General features: G+C 35.0%; 1 protein-coding gene across 5 annotated transcripts in view; it reads left to right on the forward strand.

Moving 5' to 3' along the window:
- The window catches only part of CD46 (CD46 molecule), a 52781-nt gene extending 28956 nt beyond the window's left edge, over positions 1-23825 (forward strand). The window contains exons 6-13 of one of the 5 annotated variants that reach the window (XM_019666182.1): positions 1556-1738; positions 2117-2209; positions 2313-2357; positions 4837-4914; positions 10025-10060; positions 10552-10612; positions 11160-11204; positions 21466-23825. In XM_019666182.1, coding sequence (XP_019521727.1) covers positions 1556-1738; positions 2117-2209; positions 2313-2357; positions 4837-4914; positions 10025-10060; positions 10552-10612; positions 11160-11175 — 512 coding nt within the window. In that variant the 3' untranslated portion in view covers positions 11176-11204; positions 21466-23825. Of the gene's footprint in view, positions 1-1555; positions 1739-2116; positions 2210-2312; positions 2358-4836; positions 4915-10024; positions 10061-10551; positions 10613-11159; positions 11205-19202; positions 19292-21465 lie in introns of all 5 variants that reach the window. The other 4 variants (XM_019666181.1, XM_019666180.1, XM_019666179.1 and 1 more) reach the window with 4 other exon arrangements.
- Positions 23826-25055: the final 1230 nt, after the last annotated feature.

The raw sequence follows: 25055 nt of genomic DNA on the forward strand, positions 1-25055 counted from the left end.
AGACTGAAGAACGAAAGGGCAGCAACTTGTCTGTTCCCCTTCCCCCAGTTCCCCAGCGCTGTTCCCATCTCCCAATTCCCCAATAAAAATCTTAAAAAAAAAAAAATTTTTACTAAGAAACCCCCACTACACTAAACACATCATGGTAAAACTTCTGAAAACAAAAGATGGAAGGGAGAGCAGCCAGTGAGAGGGGGGGAAAATTACGTTGTCCCTTCCCTCTAAGTAAGAATGACAGGTGACTTCTTTTAAGGAATTGTGGAGACTAGAAGACAATATCTAAAGTGCTGAAAAAAAAAAATAAAACACATAACCTAGAAATCTCTGTCAAGTAGAAATCTTTTATTTTTTTATTTTTCAGTTACATTGACATTCAATATTCTATTAGTTTTAAGTGTACCACATATTGGTTAGACATTTATATAACTTAGGAAGTGATCACCCCGTAAGTCTAGTACCCACCTGATACCATACATTGATTACAACATTACTGACTATATTCCCTATGCTGTATTTTACATACCCTGTGACTATTTTGTAACCGCCAATTTGTACTTAATCCCTTTATCTTTTAAGGAGAAATCTTTTAAAACTGAAGGTGAAATGAAAAATTTTGAGATAAAAGCTAAGAGAATTGTCACTACCAGACCTGAGCTAGAAGAATTGCTAAAGGAAGGTCTTCAGGCTGAAAAGATACCTAATGGAAATTCACAGCCACAGACAAGGAGGAAAGGCATTCTTATGGTTTAAAAGGCTGCACATTATGGCCCTTATATGTTGCTGAGATTTAATCTCATAAGATGTTCTCTTGCGCTCACTGCCCAGCCAGTGTTATTTTGTTTTTTTCCAAATTCTAACAAACTCATTACTGGATCCTGAAGTCAATCTAGAGGGTCTTGCCTAACCTTTTACTTCCTAAGATGGAGAGTAGAATGGGAAATACCAGAGTACGCTGGTATGAAACCTAAGTATTAACTTTATCTCGGGCCTGTGTGATTACATACTGGTTTACAATGTAGAATGGGTGTTTGATCTCTGGGTTGTAGTCCAAAGTGTTTGGAAAACCCTACCCTAACTCCACTGGCTTTTCTATTTCTTGAATATCCCAGTTCTTGTATGTTGTTGCTACCTGAGGACTTTCTTTTTGCCTCATGGCTAGCTTCTTTTCAACTTTTAAATTTGAGCTCAAGTATTACCTTCTCACAGGAGTTTTCCGGCCTTACAAACCAGGGTACAATAATCAGTATTAGCATGGAAGGAAAAAAAATCTCTAGAGCTAAAAGGAGTATCAAAAGTTGCTTTTGAACTTTCCCAGAATTTATACCAGGCAGTGAGACCAACAAACTGTAATAACAGCCTGTTCTAGGTAGAAAAAGATGATTAGATCTGTTTACCTGGAATGAAAATAGAAAATAAAGTCTTTTTTAAAATCATTAACATCCTGCCTTCCATTCCTTGTTTCTTTGTTTCCACTGGAAATTTCTACTTTGCACTAGTTTTCCTGTCCTATGTTAAAACAGCTTTTCATTAATTCTGGAATTTCTCCTCTTTTCAGTGGTCAAATGTCCATATCCAGCACTCAAAAATGGAAACATTATATCAGGATTTGGAAGAAAATATTATTATAAAGCAAAGGTTCTATTTGAATGCCTCCAGGGTTTTTCCCTTAAAGGCAGCAACACAATCGTCTGTGGAGCTGACAGTACCTGGGAGCCTGAGATGCCAGAATGTATTAAAGGTACAAAGGGTATCTTTTTTCTTTTTGGGGTTTATTGTTTTTAATTTAATTTTTTACTTTGATTTAAATATAAATGATACAAAGTAACTGAAATGAAGCAGTTTTAGTATTTAACTGTCTTGAATTTCCATGACAGATGTAAAATTCACAAGGAGTCCTACTTTTGTTATTTAGTATATTTTCTTAGGGTTAGCATGTTACGCACATCACACAGGTGTATACATTTTTCTTGTTTGGCTTTTTTATGTTTAAAAGTAGATAGCAAACATTTTTCCGAAAACTAAAGAATGGCTATTTTTATCTAAATAAGTCAAGCATGAAAGGCATAATTCATATAAATAAAAAGTGATAACTCCTCTAAGTTACTTTCTTTTCCAGTGCCGACTCCTCCCAGCACTAAACCTCCGACTCCTCCCAGCACTAAACCTCCGACTCCTCCTAGTACTAAACCTTCGACTTCGAGTCATCCAGGTTTAGTAACACCTTACATTTTTCAAAACTCTTTTAAATTCTTGGTGAAAATGCCAGTCATAATTCCCAAGTATTTGATCCAATCTGTTATTTTTTTTTCCAGTGCCGACCCTTTCCAGTACAATATCTCCAATTTCCACTGACTCAGGTTTAGTAACTTCCTGCTTATATATTTCAGAATTCTTTCAATTCCTGGTGATTTTTTTGAAATCCTTTAAATGTTGGATGTTTTCAAAATACTTTAAATGTCTGATGATTTATCATTCATCATTTTTAGTAATGAAAAGAGGAAGATCATATTTACAGCTATTTTCGTTGTTATACTTAGTGATTCTAAAATCATTAGCCTTATTCCTCAGATATAAACAGCTATGTTAACTTGTTATGTAATAACCGTAAATGTATTTATACGTACAATGATTTAATACATTTGTCACTGGATGATAAAGCTTAAATTGGTTGAATTTAAAGCACTTAGCACAGTGCCTGGCATATAGGAAGCTCTTAAAGGAAACTCATATGACTTACAGCATCACGCCAACTAACATTAGTGAAGAAGAAGGTAGGCCTGTGGCGTTTGTTTTCTAATATGTATGTTTTTTGTATCACCAATTTTGCTATTTTAATTCATGGTAAAAAGTGATCTGTTGACACATATCTTCCTGGTCCAGGGCTGTGTTTCATTTCCCAGACTGCAGCAAGTTTAGTTCTTTTTATATAGTCCAATTTGAACTGGGAAATTTCTGCTGTCTTCCAAAACAAGACTGGTATTTCTGCCAACCCCGCCTCTCCCCATCTCATACAATTTTTCTTTTTCTCTTTACTGGAAATTTCTATTTGGCAACAGAAACTAGATTTCATAGCAACTGAAAGGCAGGAAAAGTCCTTATTTATTGAAATGAAGTGGAGGACTTGTTACATGGACAGCTGATCAACTGCCCTGCTTAAGACCTGAGAGGTTATTCTGATGTGTATGGTGGGAGGAACCGTCTTCCTGATGTTGGTGCTGCTGTCTCTGGCTTCTGTTTGGTTTAAGCAGAAACGAGAGCCAAGAGGAACAGTGGGAAGAGCGTCAGCCTGCGCCGCCCTCACTCAGGGTCCTAGTTGGGCTCTGTTTACTCCAGGAATGTCCTTTCTGTGGGCTTAGTTTCCTGTTAAAGATGAGGGTGTTGAACTCAAATCTCAATTACTGGCTTATTTGTTTGTATGTTTCCTGTTGTCCCACTATTTTAAAGGATTGAGGGGACTTATGCATGTTAATGTGGATAGAACACATTGTTATGATTCCTGTACACCTGGTTCCTTGTAACCACCTTGAGTACCTTAGCTGAGTGCTGTGAGGTTTGGGGGGAAAGATGGTTTTTCGGTGGACTGATATATTAAGATTGCAGGTGAGCTTTATACTCATCAACCCATCCATGTTTACTTACGTGGTCCTAGTGGGTGTATGCACTGTGGGATACTGCGTTTGTTGATATGCTCTTTTGAAAGAGTTGATCCTAAGAATTCATAAAGGATTTATAAGTTGAGTATGTGGAAGACAGAGGTGCGAATTGATTGTGAGAAACATTTACAAACTACAAGGATTTTTTTTAAATATCAAAATTCTTTATGACTCTGTAAATCGTTTTTTATTATCAGTTAAAGAAAGGATCAGTAGCAACATACGAGGTCTGATAATCAAGTTCATGAACTTGTTGCAACAATGGTGCTATCATTTTTTGATATCAGAGGGATTATTCATTATGAATTTGTACCAGTTGGACAAACGGTTAACCAAGTTTGCTATTTGGAAGTGCTGAACAGGCTGTGTGAAAAAGTTAGACACCTGAACTTTTTGCCAACAAGTCATGGCTCTTGTATTACGACAATGCACCAGCTCACACAGCACTGTCTGTGAGGTGGTTTTTAGCCAGTAAACAAAAAAACTGTATTGGAACACCCTCCCTACTCACCTGATCTGGCCCCCAATGACTTTTTTCTTACCTGAAGGTAAAGGGAATATTGAAAGGAAGACATTTTGGTAACATTCAGGACATCAAGGGTAATATGATGACAGCTCTGATGGCCATTCCAGAAAAAGAGTTCCAAAATTGCTTTGAAGGGTGGTTTAGGCACTGGCTTCAGTGCATAGCTTCCCAAGGGGAGTACTTTGAAGGTGACTGTAGTGATATTCAGCAATGAGGTATGTAGCTCTTTTTCTAGGATGAGTTCACGAACTTAATTGCGGACCTCGTGTAATGGTGATGAGGTATACCTAATTGTGCTGATATGAAAAATTGTCCAAGAAATACTAAGGGAAAAGGAATACAAATTATGTACTATAGTATGATACTACTCGAATGGTATTTTTTAAAGATACATGTGTGTATTCTTTTTTACAATTTACTGTTAGTTAACTCCTAGAGTTTCCATTGTAAGATACAAAGCTGTAGTGAACGTTGTTATACTTTTGTAAATACATATTTAGGTTAAATTCCCAGAAGTAGAATTGCAAAGTTTAGAAAGTATGTGAATTTTTCATTTTGAGGGCTAATTAATCTTTTTTAAAAAATAAAAAATTAAAATTAAATCTGTAATAATCAGATTGATAAAACTGGTGAAGAGAATCAAATTTATTTTTCCAGGTGTCAAGCCTACGGCTGCTGCTCCTCCTGCTACTCTTCCAACCACAACTCAATCTCCAGGTTCTCCAGGTTCTCCAGGTTCAGTAACTCTTGATCCTACTTATATTGTTCAGAACGTCATAAGGTAGTGGGTAAAAACTGATGTCATGTATCAATTTACATTTCTTTTGTTATCAGTGAAGTGGAATTATTTTGGTCTACATTATTTAGTCATGTCTTTTGTGTATTTTTCTATTAGGTTTCTAAAATATTTTTGTTAATTTGTCAAAACTATAAATTAAAGCCCTTTTAACTTTAAGTAAACATTTTTTCCAGGATTTTTTTTTTTTGCCTTATTTTTAGTAGTCAGTTTTCTTGGAAGATTTTTATACTGTTGGATATTGATTGCTTTTTATAACTTTAATTACATAAATAGTATGTGAATATAAATTCGTAGAATTTCAAACATTACAAAAGTATACAGAGTAAAAGATTAGTCTCCTTTTTTTCTAGTCCATTATGTGAATTAATCACTTAATAGTTTAAGTGTCTTTTTTATCTGTTTCTGTACATCAGTATCCTTATATGGATAGTATATGTGTTTTGCATGTTTCCTTTTTTTCTTAAAAGTGGCCTCATACTATTTGTATTTTTCTAAAGCTCACTTTTTACATTTACTATCTTTTAGATTGGGGTTGTATTTAGATTTATTCCCATCCTTCTTTATTCTGACTTTAATATATATACCATATTTTATTTATTCTATTAGTGGCCACTTATAAGTACAGAAGTTTTGCATTAATAGGTAATTGGATGTATCAATCTTTTCCCTAATGGCTATGAGTATTGTGTCTTTTTTGTTAAAGCTTTAGGTTGTCTCCATGCTGAAATTATATAAATATTTCATCCATGTCTTCTGATTGCATTCTTCGCTTTAAAATTGTTGGTACATCAGAAATTCTTATGGTACATGGAATGAGAGAGGGTTCCTTTCCACTCTACCCACCCCTATTTTTTTAATATGTTGTCTTTTCTCCAACTGTTTTGAAATGCCAATTTTTATCTTAAATTACAGTCAGAGGTATTCTAGTCATCTTTCTGTTCTCTTGAAGTCTACATTCCTGTGCAATCATCAAATTCTGTTGTTGTTGTTGTTTTTTTCACTGTAGTATTATGATATGTCTTACTATCTTGCGGAACAATTCTTATAAACGTTCGGCTACCTCTCTAATGTTTGTTTCTAGATCAGCTTTTTTTTTAAACCATTTAACCATTTTAAGTGTACATTTCAGTAGCATTAAGTATGTCCCCATTATCAAGCAACCATCACGACTATCTCCAGAAATTTTCATCTCAAATTAATATATCCATTAAACAATAACTAACCTCTCCCCACACAAACACATGGGAAAACTACTATCCTACTTTCTGTCACTATGAATTTGACTATTCTAGGTATCTCATAGAAGTGGAATCACTTCTGACTTATTTCACTTAGTATGTTTTCAAGGTTCATCCACCTTGTAGCAAGAATCAGAACTTTATTCTTTTCATGGCTGAATAATTTTCCATTGTTTGTATATACCACATTTGGTTATCCATTCATCTGTTGATAGACACTTGGGTTGTTTCCAACTTTTGGCTATTCTGAGTATGCTTCTCTGAATATTGGCATTTGTTAATTGTTTGAGTCCCTGTTTTCAATGTTGGGGTATATATCCCTAGGAGTAGAATTGCTGGGCTGTGTGGTAATTCTGTATTTAGTTTCTTGAGGAACAGCCATACTGTCTTCCACAGTGCCTGCACCGTTTTACATTCCCACCAGCGATGCACAAAGATTCCAACTTCTCCACCTCTTTACCAACACTTATTATTTTCTGTTTTTGATAGTAGTCATCCTCATGTATATGAAGTGATATTTCACTGTGGTTTTTACTAGCATTTTCTAATGATTAGAGATCATGTTTACATGTGCTTATTGGTATTTGTATATTTTCTTTGGATAAATGTCTATTCAAGTCTTTGGCCAATTTTTGATTTGTTTTTTTTTGTTGTTGTTATTGAGTTTTAGGAGTTCATTATATATTTTGGACATTGGTTCTTTAGCATATATATGATGTGCAGTTGTTTCCTCCCTGTGGATTGATTGCCTTTTTACTGATAAAGTTTTTAATTTTGATGAAGTCCAATTTATCTATTTTTTCTTTTGTTACCTGAGCTTTTGGTGTCACATCCAAGAAATCATTGTCAGATCCAATATCATGAGGCTTGCCTTCTATGTTTTCTTCTAAGAGTTTTATAGTTTTAGATCTTATGCTTAATTCTTTGATCCATTTTGAATTAATTTTTCTATATGGTATAAGGTAAGAGACTAAATTCATTCTTTTGTATATGGTAGCTACTTTTCCAAGAACCATTTGTTGCAAAGACTGCCCTTTCCCCATGAAATGTTCTTAGCACCCTTGTATTCATTTGACCATATATGCGAGGTTTATATTTCTGGGGACTCTATTGGTCTGTGTATCTGTCTTCATGCCAGTACCACTCTGTTTTGATGATTGTAGTTTTGAGTAAGTTCTGAAATCAGGAACTGTGAGTCCTCTTAACTTTGCTCTTTTTTTTAAGATTGTCTTGGTTTTTCCTAGTCCCTTGGATTTCACATGAATTATAGGTTGGATTTTTCTATTTCTGAAAAAGAAATAGCATTCAAGTTGTTGATAGGGGTTGTATTTAAACTGTAGATTGCTTTGTATAGTATAACATTTTAACAATACAAAGTCGTCCAATCCATGAGCACAGGATGTCTTTCCATTTATGTCATCTTCAGTTTCTTTCTGCAATGTTTTATGGTTTCCAGTGTAGGGACCTTTCACCCCTTGATTAAGTTTATTCCTAAATATTTTATTATTTTTGATGTTATTGAAAATGGAATTTTCTTAATTTTCTTCTTGGATTGTTCATTTTTAGTTTCATAGAAATAGAACTGATTTTGGGGTGTCAATTTTGTAGCCTACAACTTTGATGAATTCAATTACTCGTTCAGACAGGTTTGTGTTTGTACGTGTGTGTTTGTGTGTGTAATCTTTAGAGTTTTCTATGTAAAAGATCATGTCATCTTCAAAGAGATAATTTTAGTTCTTCCGTTCCAATTTGGATGCTTTTAGTTTCTTTTTCTTTCCTAATTGCTTCAATGAAAACTTCTAATGCTATGTTCAATAGAAGTAGGAAACTCAGGCATCCTGTCTTGCTCCTGATCTTAAAGGAAAAACTTCCAGTCATTCACCATTGAGTATAATGTTAGCTATGGGTTTTTCATAAATGGACTTTGGTATGTGGAAGTTTCTTTCTATTACAGATCAACTTCTAAATCATTTATTAAGCCTCCTGTATCTTTTAAGTAGAATAATGTGAATCCATAGGCTAAGTTTGACAATAATCTGATAAACTTACTTACTGTACCGCAGAATATTGTCATAGGAAAAGTTACTGGACAGGAAGAAGAATTCTGATGACACTGAATATAAATTTATAATATTTTATGATACTACTTTTAAATAAAAACATTAATATAATTTATATAAGGAAAATGAAATTATAACAGTTTTTGTACAAAGGCAAAAAATCTAAGCTTATGAATTTAGAGGTCTTTAAGCTTTATTATTTTCTTCTTTTTTAATTTATTTCCATTTTTATGTCTTTTTTCTGGGTCATTCCACTCCCAGTGATGAACCACCATCTAAAGATTTAGGTATTATTTTGGTTAGTAATGACTGCATTATGAGACGTTAGAGTTCTACGTGGAAATATCATATTTCAATTATCTGTAGTTAGAGAAGAAACCTGTCACAAATGGGTGATAAGTTGGCATTTGTACTTATTTTAATAGTGTAGATACCATGACAAATGTAAGCAGTAGTATGTGTAATCACATTTAGATAATACAGTTTTTGAGAGATGCCCCCAAATTAGGATTCCTTGTGTGGGAAGGTAACTCCGTCCGTAATGCTGTAGTTACGTGTAGGTTAAAATTTGTAGAACTTAGTTTCCATGTGATGCTGCTATTTTGTGATGGCAGTTTGTAGGTGTGTTTTTTTTCTGTTCATATCTTGTATACCTTGTTAATATAAATTGGGTTAGTTTTTTTTCTATAACACGCTGTTGTAGTACACTTTCTGTGGGCTCACAGGGTTCACACAGTATATGCTAAAGAAAATGATGAATTATAGTTGTGGCATTTAAATAAAATATAAACATTTCTTGATGAGTAAATGAAGAAAATATCTATTACTCTTATTTACGTAGACGAGTTTAGTAAGGTTAATCTTTTTATAAAATGCACCTTAGGAATGTTATGTTTTTCCTCTGAATGCTGTGGTCAAACTATTACTATCTTTGTGCCAGTAAATCTAACAATTCCATCTTAGGAGGTTAAACACTTGAAAATTTTTTATGAAAGGAAAAGAGCAGAGGTAAACATGACATTGTATGCTTCAGTTATGGAAATTTAATAAAAATGGCGGTTTAGAAGCAGAGGTACTACTGATAAACATTTGTAAGAATTAAGATTTTGTATTATTTATCGCTCTCTGGATATTCAAAAATGCATGTTTAAGTTTCTATGCATAATTTTTATCCATGTGCCCTGGGGTTTCATCGGCATCCCTAGAATTTCCTTGGTAATGAAGACTGTGTTTTAATTTGGGGGTGGCAGTGCGTGAGGAAGGACCGATGGTCTGATCACGTATGGTCTGTGAAGGCTACAGATTGCATCTGTGTAATAGATTAATAGGACTTAATTATGACTTATTCCACACACCCACTTTTTGGCGAAAAATGTAATTTTGTAATAAAATCATAAGAAATGATAGACTGAATACTGAGCTAAACCAACTATAATGGTATATAATATGTTTTTTAAATGACTTTCCTCTTATCTAGTGAGGTCTAATTGTTCTAATAATAAACTTGACTAAATACCTTGGTGTGGGAGCTACAGCACAAAACAATATAGGACCCCATGCCTGGCGTCAGATCAGAAGGGTTCTGTCATCAAAGTGATCTGGATGCTCTAGTGCTCTCGCTAAACTGGATTGATAAACTTGCTCTTTGCTGTGGTTTGTAGATGAGCTGGTCAAAGTGAAAATGCTTCTGCTCACTGGAGACTTAACATGTGTTTAATCATCTTCAAACTGGTTTTATTTTTTCTCAGGTCCAGGAGCCATTGCTGGGATTGTTATTGGTTCATGTAAGTGTCCCAAACTTGGATACCACTTAAAATATCCATGTGAAGAAGAGCATTATTTCTTGAAGGATTTTTCAGTTTCTGTAGTTTTCATAGCTGGATATTAAGTAAATTAGTCTAGAAACACCTGAACTTTTAGATGATATACCACCTCATGTTGGTGAGTGTATATTCTTTTATAGTCTATATTTCCATTTAGTAACAAACCTTAAGTTATACTTATATTTCCAAGATGATTAGTCATATGAGTTTGCACCCCAAATGTGCTTTGGGTAATAACTCTAAATTACCTAAGACTCTGTTTTGAGTTACTGTGGACCATTTAAGTGATTCCAGGGAATTGCATTTAGACTGTGAAGAGTTCAGACGGAATGTGTATGTGCTTAAATAATATTTTCTGAACACTGAAATATAATCAACATTAATTTCTTCTGTTAGATTTTGAATCTTGGTAGTCTTTAGTTACATGTCATTTGTGTTTTGGTTTATTGTAGTGGTTGTCGTCTTATTGGTTGGCGGCTTCGTGTATGCAGTTCTTAAAAGAAAGAAGAAAGGGTAAATTAAACATGTTTCTTGAACATATTGGTGCTTCTCACTCTTGTCATACTTTTGTGTGTTTATTTGTATTCTTTATTGCATGCTGTCTTTTGTAGACATGCACCTGCATGAATGTGCCATCTGAATTGCATTTCTTTACTAAAAATATTTTGAGCTGCTTTTAATATCATTGTAACAAGAGAAATCTGAGAATGTAGGAAAAAATTCCGTGGGATTTAAGGTTTAAGTTCTGCAGCAAATCATGGACCATGATGGGGCTTCCCCGCCCCCCCTCCCCCCAGGTATACACGATTTCCTAAATTGGACTGGAGTAAATTTAAGGTAGCTTACTGTGGAGATTTTGACAGTTGTATTCACTGGAATTTTTCTATGAAAATTTCCATTTGTCTGTATAACTTATGTAGTTATAAGAAGTTATGTAGATGTCTTCATTCAAATACCCAATTTGATTTTTTTCACTTAGAGTTGTTATTTATACATGTTCAACTGGGGAATTAAAAGCAACACTATTTGATGTCCCTCTTATGTTCTCTTAATTTACTAGGTTGCAGGAAAACTGATGGGGTTAAACTTAAAGTTGCTGAGAGGGGTAAGATTTACAAGGCACCTCATTATCTGTTTTTTTTATTTATAAAAATGAAAAAAGGTGGGGAAACCTAAAATAGAAAAAATGTACAAATTTTTCTAAGGAGCATAGGGTTTTTAAACACAACTTAAATTCTAATGAAATAATCTGTACTGTAATGAAAGATTTAGAATAAAACCTGGAGCATAGACCAAGGTGCTTTGAAATTTCTGATTTTTAGTGATTTGTTATTCTCTGTTGCTTTGGAAATAGCTTTGAAATCAAACCAATAATTTTAAGACTTTTGGTATTCATGGTTTTATGATATATTTTCCTTTTATATTAATCACTGGGCTTGGGCTATGTAGTAAAAGTAGATTCGCCACTTCTGAAGAGCTCAAACTTTTTTTTATGTTATTGGTAATCTTTTTAAAATACCCACAGTTATTTCATTTGAATCTTAAATGGTATATTTGTAGTACACATAATATGCATATTCGATTTCTCTTTCAGTAGTATTTTTTTTAATTACATATACACAGCAATGTAACTAGGAAATACTGTCAGTGGAATATTTTTATAATTCCAAAAGATTCATGTAGAAATAACTTCCAAGGAAAGCAAAACAAAATAGCTTTGTGTTCCTCACTTTCCTTCTTTGTTTAAAACATCACTGCATCAAAATATTTAAAATTCTAAAATATGACATCAGAAACATAAAGCATTGAAGGGAGTATTAAAAATGTAGTCCTTTTAGAATATATATTCAATCTTAAATGTCTTATCAGCTTAAAATACACTACCAAAGATATAGGATGATATATATATATAAACTTCATATATAAACCAAAAGCCTACAAAAGATACACAAAGACTAAAGAGAAAGGAGCCCAAATAAAACACAAAAGAAAACCAACAAAGAACCAGGGAAGAGATCAAAAGAAGAAAGGAGCAGAAAAACTACAAAAACAACCAAAAAACACTTAACCAAATGGCAATATAGACATAGTTATCAATAATTACTTTAAATGTAAATGGATTAAATTTCCAATAAAAAGTTGTAGGGTGGTTGAATGGATCAAAAAACATGACCCATGTATATGCTGTTTATAAGAGACTCACTTTAAATTGGAAGGCACATACAGGCTGAATGTGAGGAATGGAAAAAGGTATTCCATATAAATAGAAATAAAAAGAAAGCTGAGGTAGCAATACTTACAACAGACAAAATATACTTTAAAACAAAGAATGTAAAAAAGGAGACGGAGAAGGACATCACATAATTATAAAAGGGTCACTACAACAAGAGGATATAATGATCAAAATATCTATTCAGCCAGTACAGGAGCACCTAAATATATAAAGTAAATATTAATGGACATAAAGGGAGACATTCACAGTAATACAATAATAGTAGTAGAAGATTTTAGTACCACACTTACATCAACGGATGGACCATCCAGACAGAAAATTAATAAGGAAATAATGCCCTTAAATGTCACATTAGACCAGATCAACTTAATAGACATTTACAGAACATTTCATCCCCAAATTGCAGAATACATATTTTTATCAAGTGCACATAGAATATTCTTCAAGATAGATCACATTAGGCCACAAAACAAACCTCAATAAATTCAGTAAGATTGAAATCAGATCTAGCAACTCTTCTGAACACAATGGCATGAAACTAGAAATCACCTACGGGCGGGGGGAGGGGGAGAACTAGAAAAAACACATATACGTAGAGACAAAACAAAACAGCCAATAAATTAAAATGCAAATCAAATAGGAAATCAAAAACTACCTTGAGACAAATGAAATGAAAACATAACTATTTAAAATGTATGGGATTTAGCAAAGTAGGTCTGAGAGGGCAGTTCATAGTTTTACAGGCCTACATCATAAAACAGTAAAAATCCCAAATAAACAATAACTTTGCACTTAAGGAAACTAGAAAAAGAAGGACAAACAAAACCTAAAGTAAACAAAGGAAGGAAATAATATCAGAGCAGAAATAAATAGAAGTTAAAGACAATAGAAGAGATCAATGAAATTAAGAGCTGGTTCTTTGAGAACATAAACAAAATTGACAAACTTTTAGCCAAATTCAAATAAAGAAGAGAGGGAACCCAATGCAATAAATTCATAAATAAAAAAGAAGTTACTACTGACACCAAAGAAATACACAGAAACATTAAGGAATACTGCTAAAATTTTATGCCAAAAAATTCCACAGTCTAGAAGAAATGGATACATTTCTAGAAGCATATATACAACTTTGCAAGACTGAACCAGGTAGAAGTAGGAAATCTAAACAGACCAGTTACTCGCAGTGAAATTGAAGCAGTAATAAAAAAACTCCCAACAAATAAAAGCGCAGGATCAGACAGCCTCACAGGTGAATTCTACTAAACATTTACAGAAGAATTAATGCCTATTGTTCTGAAACTACTTCAAAAAATTTAGAAGAAGGAATGCTTCCAAGCTCATTCTACAAAGCCAGCATTGCCCTGATACCAAAGCCAAACAAAGACATTACAAAAAAGAAAATTACAGACCAAAACCTTGATGAACATAGATGCCAAAATTCTAAGCATTAGAATTTTAGCAAATCAGATTTGATGATAAATTAAAAGGATTCTACACCGTGACCACATGGGATTTATCCCAGGGATGCAAGAATGGTTCAACATTGGCAAATCAATTAACATACACCACTTTAACAAAATGAATGGTAAAAATCTTATGGTCATCTCAATGGATGCAGAAAAAGCATTTGACAACAATTTAACATTCTTTTATAATAAAAAAAAAACACCTCCCAGCAAAGTAGGTATATAAGGGACATACCCCGGTGTAATAAAGGCTATATATGACAAACCCACAGATAATAACATACTCCGTGGTAAGCTGAAAGCTTTTCCTCTAATATCAGCAACAAGACAAGGATGCCTGCAGTCACTTCTGTTCAGCGTAGGATTGGAAGTCCTAGTCACAGCAATCAAACAATAAAAAAATAAAATATATCCAGATTGGACAGGAAGAAGTAAAACTCGCATTATCTGCAGATAACATGATACTATATACAGAAAATCCTAAAGAATCCACCAAAAAATTAATAGAATTAATAAAAGAATTTAGTAAAGTAGCAGGATGCAAAATTAATATACAGAAATCCATTGCATTCCTAGACACTAATAATGAACAATCAGAAGGAGAAATTAAGAAAACAGTCCCATTTACAGTTGCATCAAAGAGCATAAAATACCTAGGAATAAATTGAACCAAAGAGGTGAAAGACCTGTACTCTGAAAACTATAAGACATTAAAGAAAGAAATTGAAGAAGATACAAATTAAATAGAAGAATATACCATTGCAAGGATTAATTTTCTTAGCTGTCCTTACTACCTAAAGTAATATACTGATTCAGTGCAATCCCTATTTAAACACCAATGGCATTCATCTCAGAACTAGTACAGCTAATCAAAGAACTGATATGGAACCACAAAAGACCCCGAATAGCAAAAGTAACCTTGAGAAAAAACAAAGTAGGAGGTATCATATGAAGGTTGGACAATTAAGTTCGCGAACGCATCCTAGAAAAAGTGCTACATACCTCATCGCTGAATATCACTATGGTCACCTCCAAAGCACTCCCCTTGGGAAGCTATGCACTGACACTAGCACCTAGCCCACCCTTCAAAACAATTTTGGAACTCTTTTTCTGGAATGGCTATCAGAGCTGTCATCGTATTACCCTTGGTGTCCTGAATGTCATCAAAATGTCTTCCTTTCAATATTTCCTTTATCTTCGGTTAATTAAAGAAAGAAGTCATTGGGGACAAGATCAGGTAAGTAGGGAGGGTGTTCCAATACAGTTATTTTTTTACTGTCTAAAAACTCCCTTCACAGACAGTGCCATGTGAGCTGGTGCATTGTTGTAATACAAGAGCCATGAATTGTTGTGAAAAGTTCAAGTCATCTAACTTTCTCACGCAGCCTTTTCAGCACTTCCAAATAGTAAACTTGGTGAATCGTTTGTCCAGTTGGTACAAATTCATAATGAATAATCCCGCTGATACCAAAAAAGGTTAGCAACATCATTGCAACAAGTTCACGAACTTAATTGTCAGACCTTGTACACCTGATTTCAAGCTATACTACAAAGCAACAATAAAAACATTACGGTCCTGGCACGAAAACATATATGTGGGACTGATAATTAAGTTTGTGAACTTGTTGCAACGATGTTGCTAACCTTTTTGATATCATAGGGATTATTCATTGTGAATTTGTACCAACTGGACAGTTAACCAAGTTTACTACCTGGAAGTGCTGAAAAGGCTGTGTGAAAAAGTTAGATGACCTGAACTTTTCACCAACAATTCATGGCTCTTGCATCACGAGGATGCACCAACTCACGTGGCACTGTCTGTGAGGGAGTTTTTAGCCAGTAAACAAATAACTATTGAAACATCCTCCCTACTTACCTGATCTGGCTGGCCCCCAATAACTTCTTTCTTCACCCAAAGATAAAGGAAATATTGAAAGGAAGACATTTTGATGACATCTAGGGTAATACGATAACAGCTCTGATGGCCATTCCAGAAAAAGAGTTCCAAAATTGCTTTGAAAAGTGGACTAGGCGCTGGCATTGGTGCATAGCTTCCCAAGGGGAGTACTTGGAAGGTGACTGTAGTGATATTCAGCAATGAGGTATGTAGCACTGTTTCTAGGATGAGTTTGCAAACTTAATTGTCTGGCATCGTATAAATCAAGGGAATAGAATAGAGAACCCAGAGATGGTCACTTACCTGTCAGTTAATGTATAACAAAGGATATACAATGGGGTAAAAATCTTCAATAAGTAGTGTTGGGAAAACTGGCAGATACATGCAAAAAAAGTAAAATTGAACCACTTCTTTAAACCACATACAAAAATAAGCTCAAAATGGATTAAAGAATTAAATGTAAGATCTGAAACCATAAAACTTCTAGAAGAAAACATAAGCAGTAAACTCTTTGACATTGCTCTTAGCAGTATATTTTTGGATATGTTTCCTCGGGAAAGGGAAACAAAAGCAAAAATAAACAAATGGGACTTCATCAAACTAAAAAGTTTTTGCACAGTGAAGGAAACCTTCAAGAAAACAAAAAAGACAGCCTACTGAATGGGAGCAGATATTCACTAATAATATATTGATAAAGAATAATATCCAAAATAAATAAGGAACTCATACAATTTAACAACAAAAAAAAACAATCCAATTAAAAAACGGCAGGGGACTTGAAGAGACGTTTCTTGAAAGAGGACATACAGATGTCCGACAGACATAAAAAATGCTCAACATCACTAAATCACCAGAGAAATGTAAATTAGAACCACAATGAGATATCACCTCATAACTGTTAGAATGGCTATCATCAAAAAATAAAATAAGTGCTGGTGAGGATATAGAAAAGAGGGAACTCTTGTGCACTGGTGGTGGGATTGTAAATTGGCGCAACCACTATGGAAAACAGTTTGGAGATTCCTCAAAAAATTAAAAATCAAGCTGCCATACGACCCAGCAATTATACTTATGATTATTTATCCAAAGAAAACAAAATTAATTCAAAAAGATATATGCACCCTTATGTTCATTGCACTATTACTTAAAATAGCCAAGATGTAGACACAACTAGGTGTCCATTGGTGGGTGAATGGGGTACATGCCTTGTTAGGGAGACCATTTTCTATGGGGTTGAGGCTTGGTCACTACACTGTACACCTGAAGCGGATGTTGTATAATATTGTATGTCAACTATAAGTGAATATATGTATATAGTCACGGGTCGTGGAGTATAGTGTGGGAGTGGAGTCTAGGGAATTGTAATAGATATGTATGATATGGGGGGGAGTGGGGCGGCAGATTGGGGGAGGGGGTTGTCACTTTGAGGGGTAAAAAGTATAACTATTACACTGTGTTGTACAGCTGAAACTAAAAAAGATGTTTATTTCACAATAAAAAAATGGGGTTCTAAAAAAAAAGATGTAAATACACACAATGGAATATTACTCAGCAAAAAGAAAGAATATAAAGAATGAAATCTTGCCATTTGTAACAACATGGGTGGACCTAAAGGGTATTATGCCAAGTGAAATAAGTCAGAAAGACAAATACCATATGATTTCACTTAAACGTGGACCCCCCCAAAAACCAAATGAATAAACAAAATAGAAACTTACCCATAGATACAGAGAAAAAGCTGATGGTTGCCAAAGGGGAGGAGGTTGGTGTGCTAGTAAAATTGAAATTGCAATTGGAAGTGAAATGCAGAAAATAAATGAAAGGCAAAGGGAGGACAGACAGTATAGCAAAATAAACAAGCAAAAAAACCCTCTGCACATACATGGAAGGTTTGATTATGCCTTCGACTCCTGTGGAGAAATTGCTGCCAGAAGAAGCAAGGCAGCGTGTGGTGGGGGGAGAATTCATTACGTCACTTCCTAAAAGGAACATGACGGGGGCGTCTGCATGTATAGGAGAGTGTCCTTGAACGGTGTTAATGTATAAGGAAACCACTGTCAAAATAAAACTGCCCCTTTTATCCATGGCTAAAAAAACAAGATGAAACAAAACAAAAAACCAAAACACAAAGTAGTATAAGTAGTCATTTTAAAACTCATTAAACATCACTTAAATTATTATGAAAATGGCCTCAAGGTTAAAGTATCGGCTACAGTTTTCTGTTTCTTAGCTCTCAGGTAAGAATAGAACAGGATCCCAGTTGGCTGGAACGGCCCCGTCTATCGCTTCTGCCTTTTCCTTTCCAGTTTCCTTTCTTAACTACTTCTTCTGCCACACTCTGCAGTCTTGGCGTCCACAGCTGTTGCCCTGTCCTTTGTCCCTGCTGTGCTCATTTAGCATGTCATGACCATGTGCTTCCAAAAGCCACATGCCTTTTCTTTACGTTAAGTGTTTTCACTTACTTGTAGTGAATATTTTTTCATAGATGCATGATTTTCTTTATTCGCTTATATCATTCCTGGATAAGTGAAAGTTTGTTAAGTTCATTAGTTATTTGCATAATTTATGTATTTTAATAACGAGACTCAATTGTTTTTCTTTTATTCCCTTAAGGATATTTATTATTTGTTGTTATAACGTAAACCTGTTTTTAATGTTATATTAATAATGATTGATTCGGTAACTAATTTTTTAAGCTGCCTGCTTAAATGAATGTCACAAAGGTTTTTTGGATTTATTGTATATAGTGGCCAGGTCAGGTGGTGGGGAGTATAATGACATGACATGGGGCAGAAAACTGGAGGATCAAATAAACTTGAACATTTTTCTACTTGGCTCTAAAATTCTTGAGCATTCAACAAACTCCTCAAAATATTTTAAACAGAAAAGTAATTTTAAAAACCCAAAGATTTTGTAGCTAGTTGAGAGAGCACATTTATGATTTAGATCCATCTGAGAAAATTGGAAAGTTTTATAATCAGTTTCACAGAGATCTTCCCTCAGGTTGAAAGCAAACATGTCACAGGAAGAAACTGTACTTCAGTGCAGAAGTAAAGATGCACCTGAAAATGTATGAGTTGTCATAAAACGGATTTCTTAGACAATATTGCATGCATTTAATTCATGCTCTGTGGATTCCCTCAAAATCTAAGGTGCAAGAGACCAGGACCTATTCTCCTCCTGCAATCTGTTATTCCATGAAAGAGAGCTTACATTATTCATTCACTTCAGGCTAAATGTTTCGGAAGTGAACAGATTGCACAATATTTAGAATCTGTTCATCTCCTGGAAGATCTATAGACTTCAAAGTTAAAGTAGCTTCTTGCACAAAATTACTCTTTCAGGTTCCTAAATGAGAGTCAGAAAAGGCATAATGTATGGACCTAATTGTCAGCTTGACTTCCATTCTCCTGTAGCATTGATTTTATCCCACTTATGATGCCACTTTTCCTTCCTTTCGGTTTCATGTCAGAATTTTATTCAGCTCCTTTCCCTTCCTCTGTTCAGCACCTACGTAACTGGTGAGAGCCCCAGAGAAGTAAAATTTATTTCTCTCTGAGAAGAAGAGATGAAAGGTTTGCTTTTATCATTAAAAGGTATCTGCTTCCTGTGTGTTTCTTTTCAGAGATGTCATTTCTTTTAAAAAATAGCAGTGAATATTTAGATGTTAATAACCTGAGTAAGATCCGATGACAGCAAACATGAAAGAGGATCCTGAGATTCCTGTTTCCTTTGCTGAATTGTCAATTTTAAAATGTCATTTATAACATGTACTGACAGGCTTCTGCTTTGCAATGGGTAATAGCGTAATATCCCCACCCTGGCCTTTTCTCAGAGAGTCTGGCTTCCTCTACTTTGTAGCAGCTGTGAATCCAAAAGGGAGGGACGTTTTCAGCCCAGTGGTAAATAATCATAAAACCCATTCATTTTAAGTAAAGCAGGGAGGGAAAAAAATACCCTTTTACAAATAAACAAATACACTTAATTTTGTAAATGTATTCGATTTTAACTTGTAAATATTGACTCTGTAAAGAAATGTATCTGTTTCCCTCGATGAGAATATTTTTAGTATATAAAAGAGAAATCAATCAAAAATGCTCAGATTTTGAAAAATTACAAATTGCATTGCCTTAAACCCTTTGACACCCCCTCCCATCTTCTGTCTTTGAATGAAATGAATTGAAAGTTTCCTGTATTTATGCCGGAACGTGTGTCTACATAGCTGGGAAGAGAGGGGGTGTGTGTCCCATCACTTATAACTTGAGGCACTACCCTAGGTTCCAATCAAGAGTTTGCAAGCCAATTCTACAAAGGCCGATGGGAAGGGCAATTTATTGGTAAATGCAAAGTGGTGTCTTTGATCCCAGGGGCAAAGGGGAAGAGAACACATCCCAGAGGGCTGTCTGGGCCTCCCAGCCCTCTCTGTCTTGGTCTTAGGATTCCTTGAGGCTAAAACTAACGAGGAAAATAACTTCCAGTCTGTTGCGAGGTTCAAGGAGACTGTAAATCCTTGAAGTTAATTTAATGAATGCTGAAGTTAATATAAAATAACTGTAATTAGAACTTTAGTTTTAATTTTCATTGTCTTCAAATAGCTCCATTTTATATTAAATGTTTCTGTAAATTTATATTAGTGCTTCTCTCATATATTGGATTTCTATTTTAAAATCTATTTGAAAAAAAATATTCCACTACTACAGAAAATAAGATGAATTGACTTTGAAAAATAGAAAAATATAGGGGTCTTGGAGAATTAGGCCATGGGCCGAACGATTCAATCACGCCCCACAACAGTCCTTAGGAAATTGCTATATTCCAAGTGCAGTACTGTGACAGTGGTGGCTGACAGTGACGGCCTCCCCCACAGGAGAAATACTGAAGTATCCCAGTCTGACAGGTTAGCTCTTACATTAGGTAAGCTTTCCTGAATTCTTTGCTGTGACAAATATCTTGTAAATAACTGACCGGGCCAGTTTTAGTTTTAGTCAGTCTGTTGTAGTCAGTTTACTAAAGCAGGGACTACAACTGCATTTTCTAATTCAAAAGTCAATGGCTATGTGTGGCTCGTGACGACTGCAAAAGTGGCTAGTCCCATGGAAGATGTGCTGTAAGTGTAAAATACACACCAGATTTCATGGTTAGTACAAAAAAATGTAAAATACATGGCAAAATGTTAATATTTTGGCTGTACTGGGTCAAGTAAAATATATTAATTTTTCTCTTTTTTGAATGTTGCTTCTAGAAAATTTAAAATTACCAATGTTACATAATATTTTTTAGAAAGATGTCTACTGTTACAATAATTGAGTGATAGGAACTTTAGTTATTTAGGAGAACCTCTTACTGGAATACATGATTTCCTTGACAGTAGGAGGAAATGAGGCATTATTGAATGCGAACACTGTTGGAATCATTACCTTTTTAAAAGTTTCATCTCAGAGATAGATTTAAAATTGCGATGTTAGGAAACCACGTTTTTGTCCCTCGTCTTTCCAACTGGCCCTAAATTAAAATGAGGAAACATTTACTAAGTATTTTATATGTGACTGCTCTGTTTCTTGTTTGCAGGGAATGAAAAATATAATATCAGGATATAAGAAAGGATTCTAGAGAGAGACCAGTTGAGCATTTGAAATTGTTTTAAGAGAATCATTTATTTCCTAGATCAGGGACTCTTAATACTATAAATACAGTTTATTTTAATTGTCCATTTCTAATTATGTACTTAAGTATGTTTATCTCTGACGCTACCTCTTTGTCTTGCCTTTAGGGAAAGAGAGATTAATGCTTCATACAGCGTTTGCAAGAACAAATCAACCACTTCAGAAGAGCAGACTCACTAAATGGTTTCCACAAATGAGTGTAACGCTTTGTCTTTTGATTCTAGTAAATTGTCAAGATTTACATTAAATTTGTATAGCTACTATGAAGACAGTGTGGAGGTTCCTTAAAAATTTAAAAATAGATCCTTACCATCCAGCAATTCCACTTCTGAATATATATCCAAAGGAAGAAATCACTCTGTGGAAGAGTTATCTGTACCTCCCTGGTTATTGCAGCATGATTTACAATAACGAAGATGTGGAAACAACCCAAGTGGCCATCGACGGATCAGTGGATAAAGAAAATGTGGGATACAGTGGAATACTCCTCAGTCATAAATAAATAAATAAATAGAGGAATTCCTGACATTTGCGACAACATGGATGGACCTTGAAGACATTTTACTAAGTGAAGGAAGTCATACAGAGAGAGACAAATACTGTGTGATGTCACTTTGTGTGTGTAATCTGTAACAAACTCAAAAACCAGATTTGTGGTTGCTGGGGGTGGGGGTGCCAGGGTGAGGGAATTGGGTGAAGGTAGTCAAAAGATGTAAGCTTCTAGTTCTAAGCACATATTGGGATGTAATGTGCTGCATGGCGACTAATTATTATAGTAATATTCTATTGCATATTGGCAAATTCCGAAGAGATCTTAATTCTGATCACGAGGAAGAAAAAAAATTTTGTAACTGAGTTGATGGATGTTAACTAAACTTATTATGGTAATCATTTCATAATATACATTATCAAAACATGCTGTGTACCTTAAACTTGTACATTATATATATTGTAAAAAGCCTGTACAGATATGTATATACTACTTCAGCCCTTAAAAATAAGCTAATTGGAAACTGGGAATTTGAACAAGTTTGACTTCCTTAAAATTATTTGTAACTTCTTGGTGATTTAGAAAAGCCATAAAATTAATGTACAGAATTTACTCACCTTTTTTAATATCAATAAGCCAGTCTAAGAAATCAGTAGGAATTGGGAATGAGTTGCATACTTCTGTAAAACTTAGAGGGCTCTAACACCCATAACAGGAATGCCAGCTTGGTACTAAGTGAGTACTGTGGCCTTGTCGTTTGCTTAAGGAGAATTCCACCCCTTTGGAGACATAGAATCCACTGTAAACTCTGGCCTAGGTGGTTTTCTCTCCCTACCTGAATAAAAAGTTGTCTCACTTAGTTCTGTAGGGAGTAAATTCATCAGATAACTTCAAGTTGTATCAGACTCTTAGTCTGTGCATCGCACCTCAACTGCTAACAGGCGGAGTAAACATCAAGCCATGTATTCCCGAAAAGAAAACTTAACTTTCTGTGCTGGTCATTGGTCCTAGGAAGGGACAAAAAGGGCCTAGCTCAGGTATCACTTTATGCTCAGGTTGAATAGATCCCTCCCTCTCCTGGGTCCTCATGCCAGGCAGGGTCGCTTTGAAATGAGCCAGTGGGCAAAGGGGACTGCCACTCTAATGCAGATTACAGTTTTACAAGTTTTCTTTTATACTTTTATATTTAGTAGCTCATGGGCCAAAGAAGCATTACCTTGAGAAGGACATATTTTGGGAAGCAGAGTGGACCAGAATAAATATTGTTTTATTCTATAAAGACATGTTTATAATGCACCATAAGTGTTCTTCCGTTTGTAAACTCTCGTGAGGGACTTTAGGAAGTTATGTTTAAGTAGAAATAGACAGGAATTCTGAATTAAATATAGAGTTGTTTTTATTGCTCCCATTTTCACATACTTATTTTTGAGGAATATATGGTGATGGAAGAATTGACTTTGTGTTTTATAGTACCATAATGTACTATATAAATGTTTTATTACAGAACTGTAAACTTGAAAACTATAATTTTACTAACCAATGGCACCCCAATAAATTTAATAAAATTTTAAATAATAAAAAAAAGAATTAGCACTTGTTTAGAAGCAGTCTGTACTATTTATTTTTTAAAGTCTAATTGAAGTATGTTTCAACCAAAGATTATAACAATTACCAAAGTAAATTCACTTTTGTAATAGTTTCTGCCTCAAATTCACTTTCAATTTAGTGTATACTTGTATGTTTGATGTGTAAATATCCATTATGTTGTCAAATAATTTGTCAAATATATGGGGAAGACAATTTTCTCTAAAAAACTTTGTTTATATGACAGGGAAAGCAGCCTATTTGAATTGAAAGTTTGTTAAAACTGGAAGAATGTATTTGCAGTAAAATAAGTCCCATGTATAGAGTAGAAGTCTTATTCATTTTTTGAAAACTGGATGTCAAGTCTGGTAAAAATAAAATGATAAAATGTAAGACTAGAGAAGTTTTATTTGTGATGATGTGTTTTAGTGTGTTTTATCCCAAACCAGAGTGTTTCTAATTGGGGCCCGTCTTCTGTAACCATTCCACTCCCTCCCGTCTCAGAGCCTGAAGTATGTCTGGGCAGCTCCACTCCCAGCCCATCAGGTGCCGCTCCTGCTCACAGGCGATCAGCGACACCACATTACTTACCGCATAAAGGCCAGATTTCTCAGCATGATGCTTGAAGACTTTCCACAGTTAAATCCCCACTTCTCTTCCCAAGCCGCCTCTTTCTGCTGCATTTCTTCAAATAACCTACTCTCAGTGAAGCGGGACCCTCTGCCCTGTGCTGCATTCCTAGCTCGCTGATACCTGACGCGCCCGTGGTCTTGCTAGATCCCGGGCATCTTCCAAGTCCAGCGTATCCTGCTCATTCCGTGAAGCTTTTCCTGGTTTCTGCCCAGCTCTCATCCCCTTTGTCGTCACCCAGCCTTGAGTTAACCGCATCTAAGTATCTATTGGGTTGTCGGAAAAGTCATGACATATTTTGTCTATGTTTTTCAAAGGTCATTTATTTATATAAAGAACAAAGATCAACCATATGTTGCCCATTTTGTTCGATAACCTTTTGCCATCTTTCAGTGAGATTCATAATTCCTCGTTCATAGAAGGACCTGTCTTTATTTGTGAAAAACTGAACAAGGTGCTGATTTACAGTCTCATCTGAATTGAACGTTATACCACACAAGGAGTTTTGAAGAGAGCGAAACAAGTGGAGGTCTGATGGCGCAAGGTCAGGTGAGTATGGTGGGTGTGGCAACACATCCCATCCAAGCTCCAATAATTTTTGATGGGTGATCAAACTTGTGTGTGGTCTCGCGTTGTCACGATGGAATACAACTCCTTAATAATTAAGAAACCCTGGACGTTTCTGGATGATGGATTTGTTCAAACTGTCCAACGGCTGACAGTACACATTCGAATTGATTGTTTGATTCCTTGGTAGGAGCTTGAAAAACACGACACCTTTAAACTCCCACCACACTGAGAGCATAAGCTTCCTCTGTTGAATGTCTGCTTTCGACGTCGTTTGAGGCGAATCATCATGTCAGGACCAAGACCATTTGCGCACCACATTATTGTAAACAATCCACTTCTCATCACCAGCTATCAGTCGCTTCAAAAAAGGATTGTTTTCCTCATGTCTAATGAGCATATATATTGCAGATGTTTATATGCGCT

The sequence above is a fragment of the Hipposideros armiger genome, unplaced genomic scaffold (assembly GCF_001890085.2).
Source record: "Hipposideros armiger isolate ML-2016 unplaced genomic scaffold, ASM189008v1 scaffold_464, whole genome shotgun sequence".
NCBI lineage: Eukaryota > Metazoa > Chordata > Mammalia > Chiroptera > Hipposideridae > Hipposideros > Hipposideros armiger.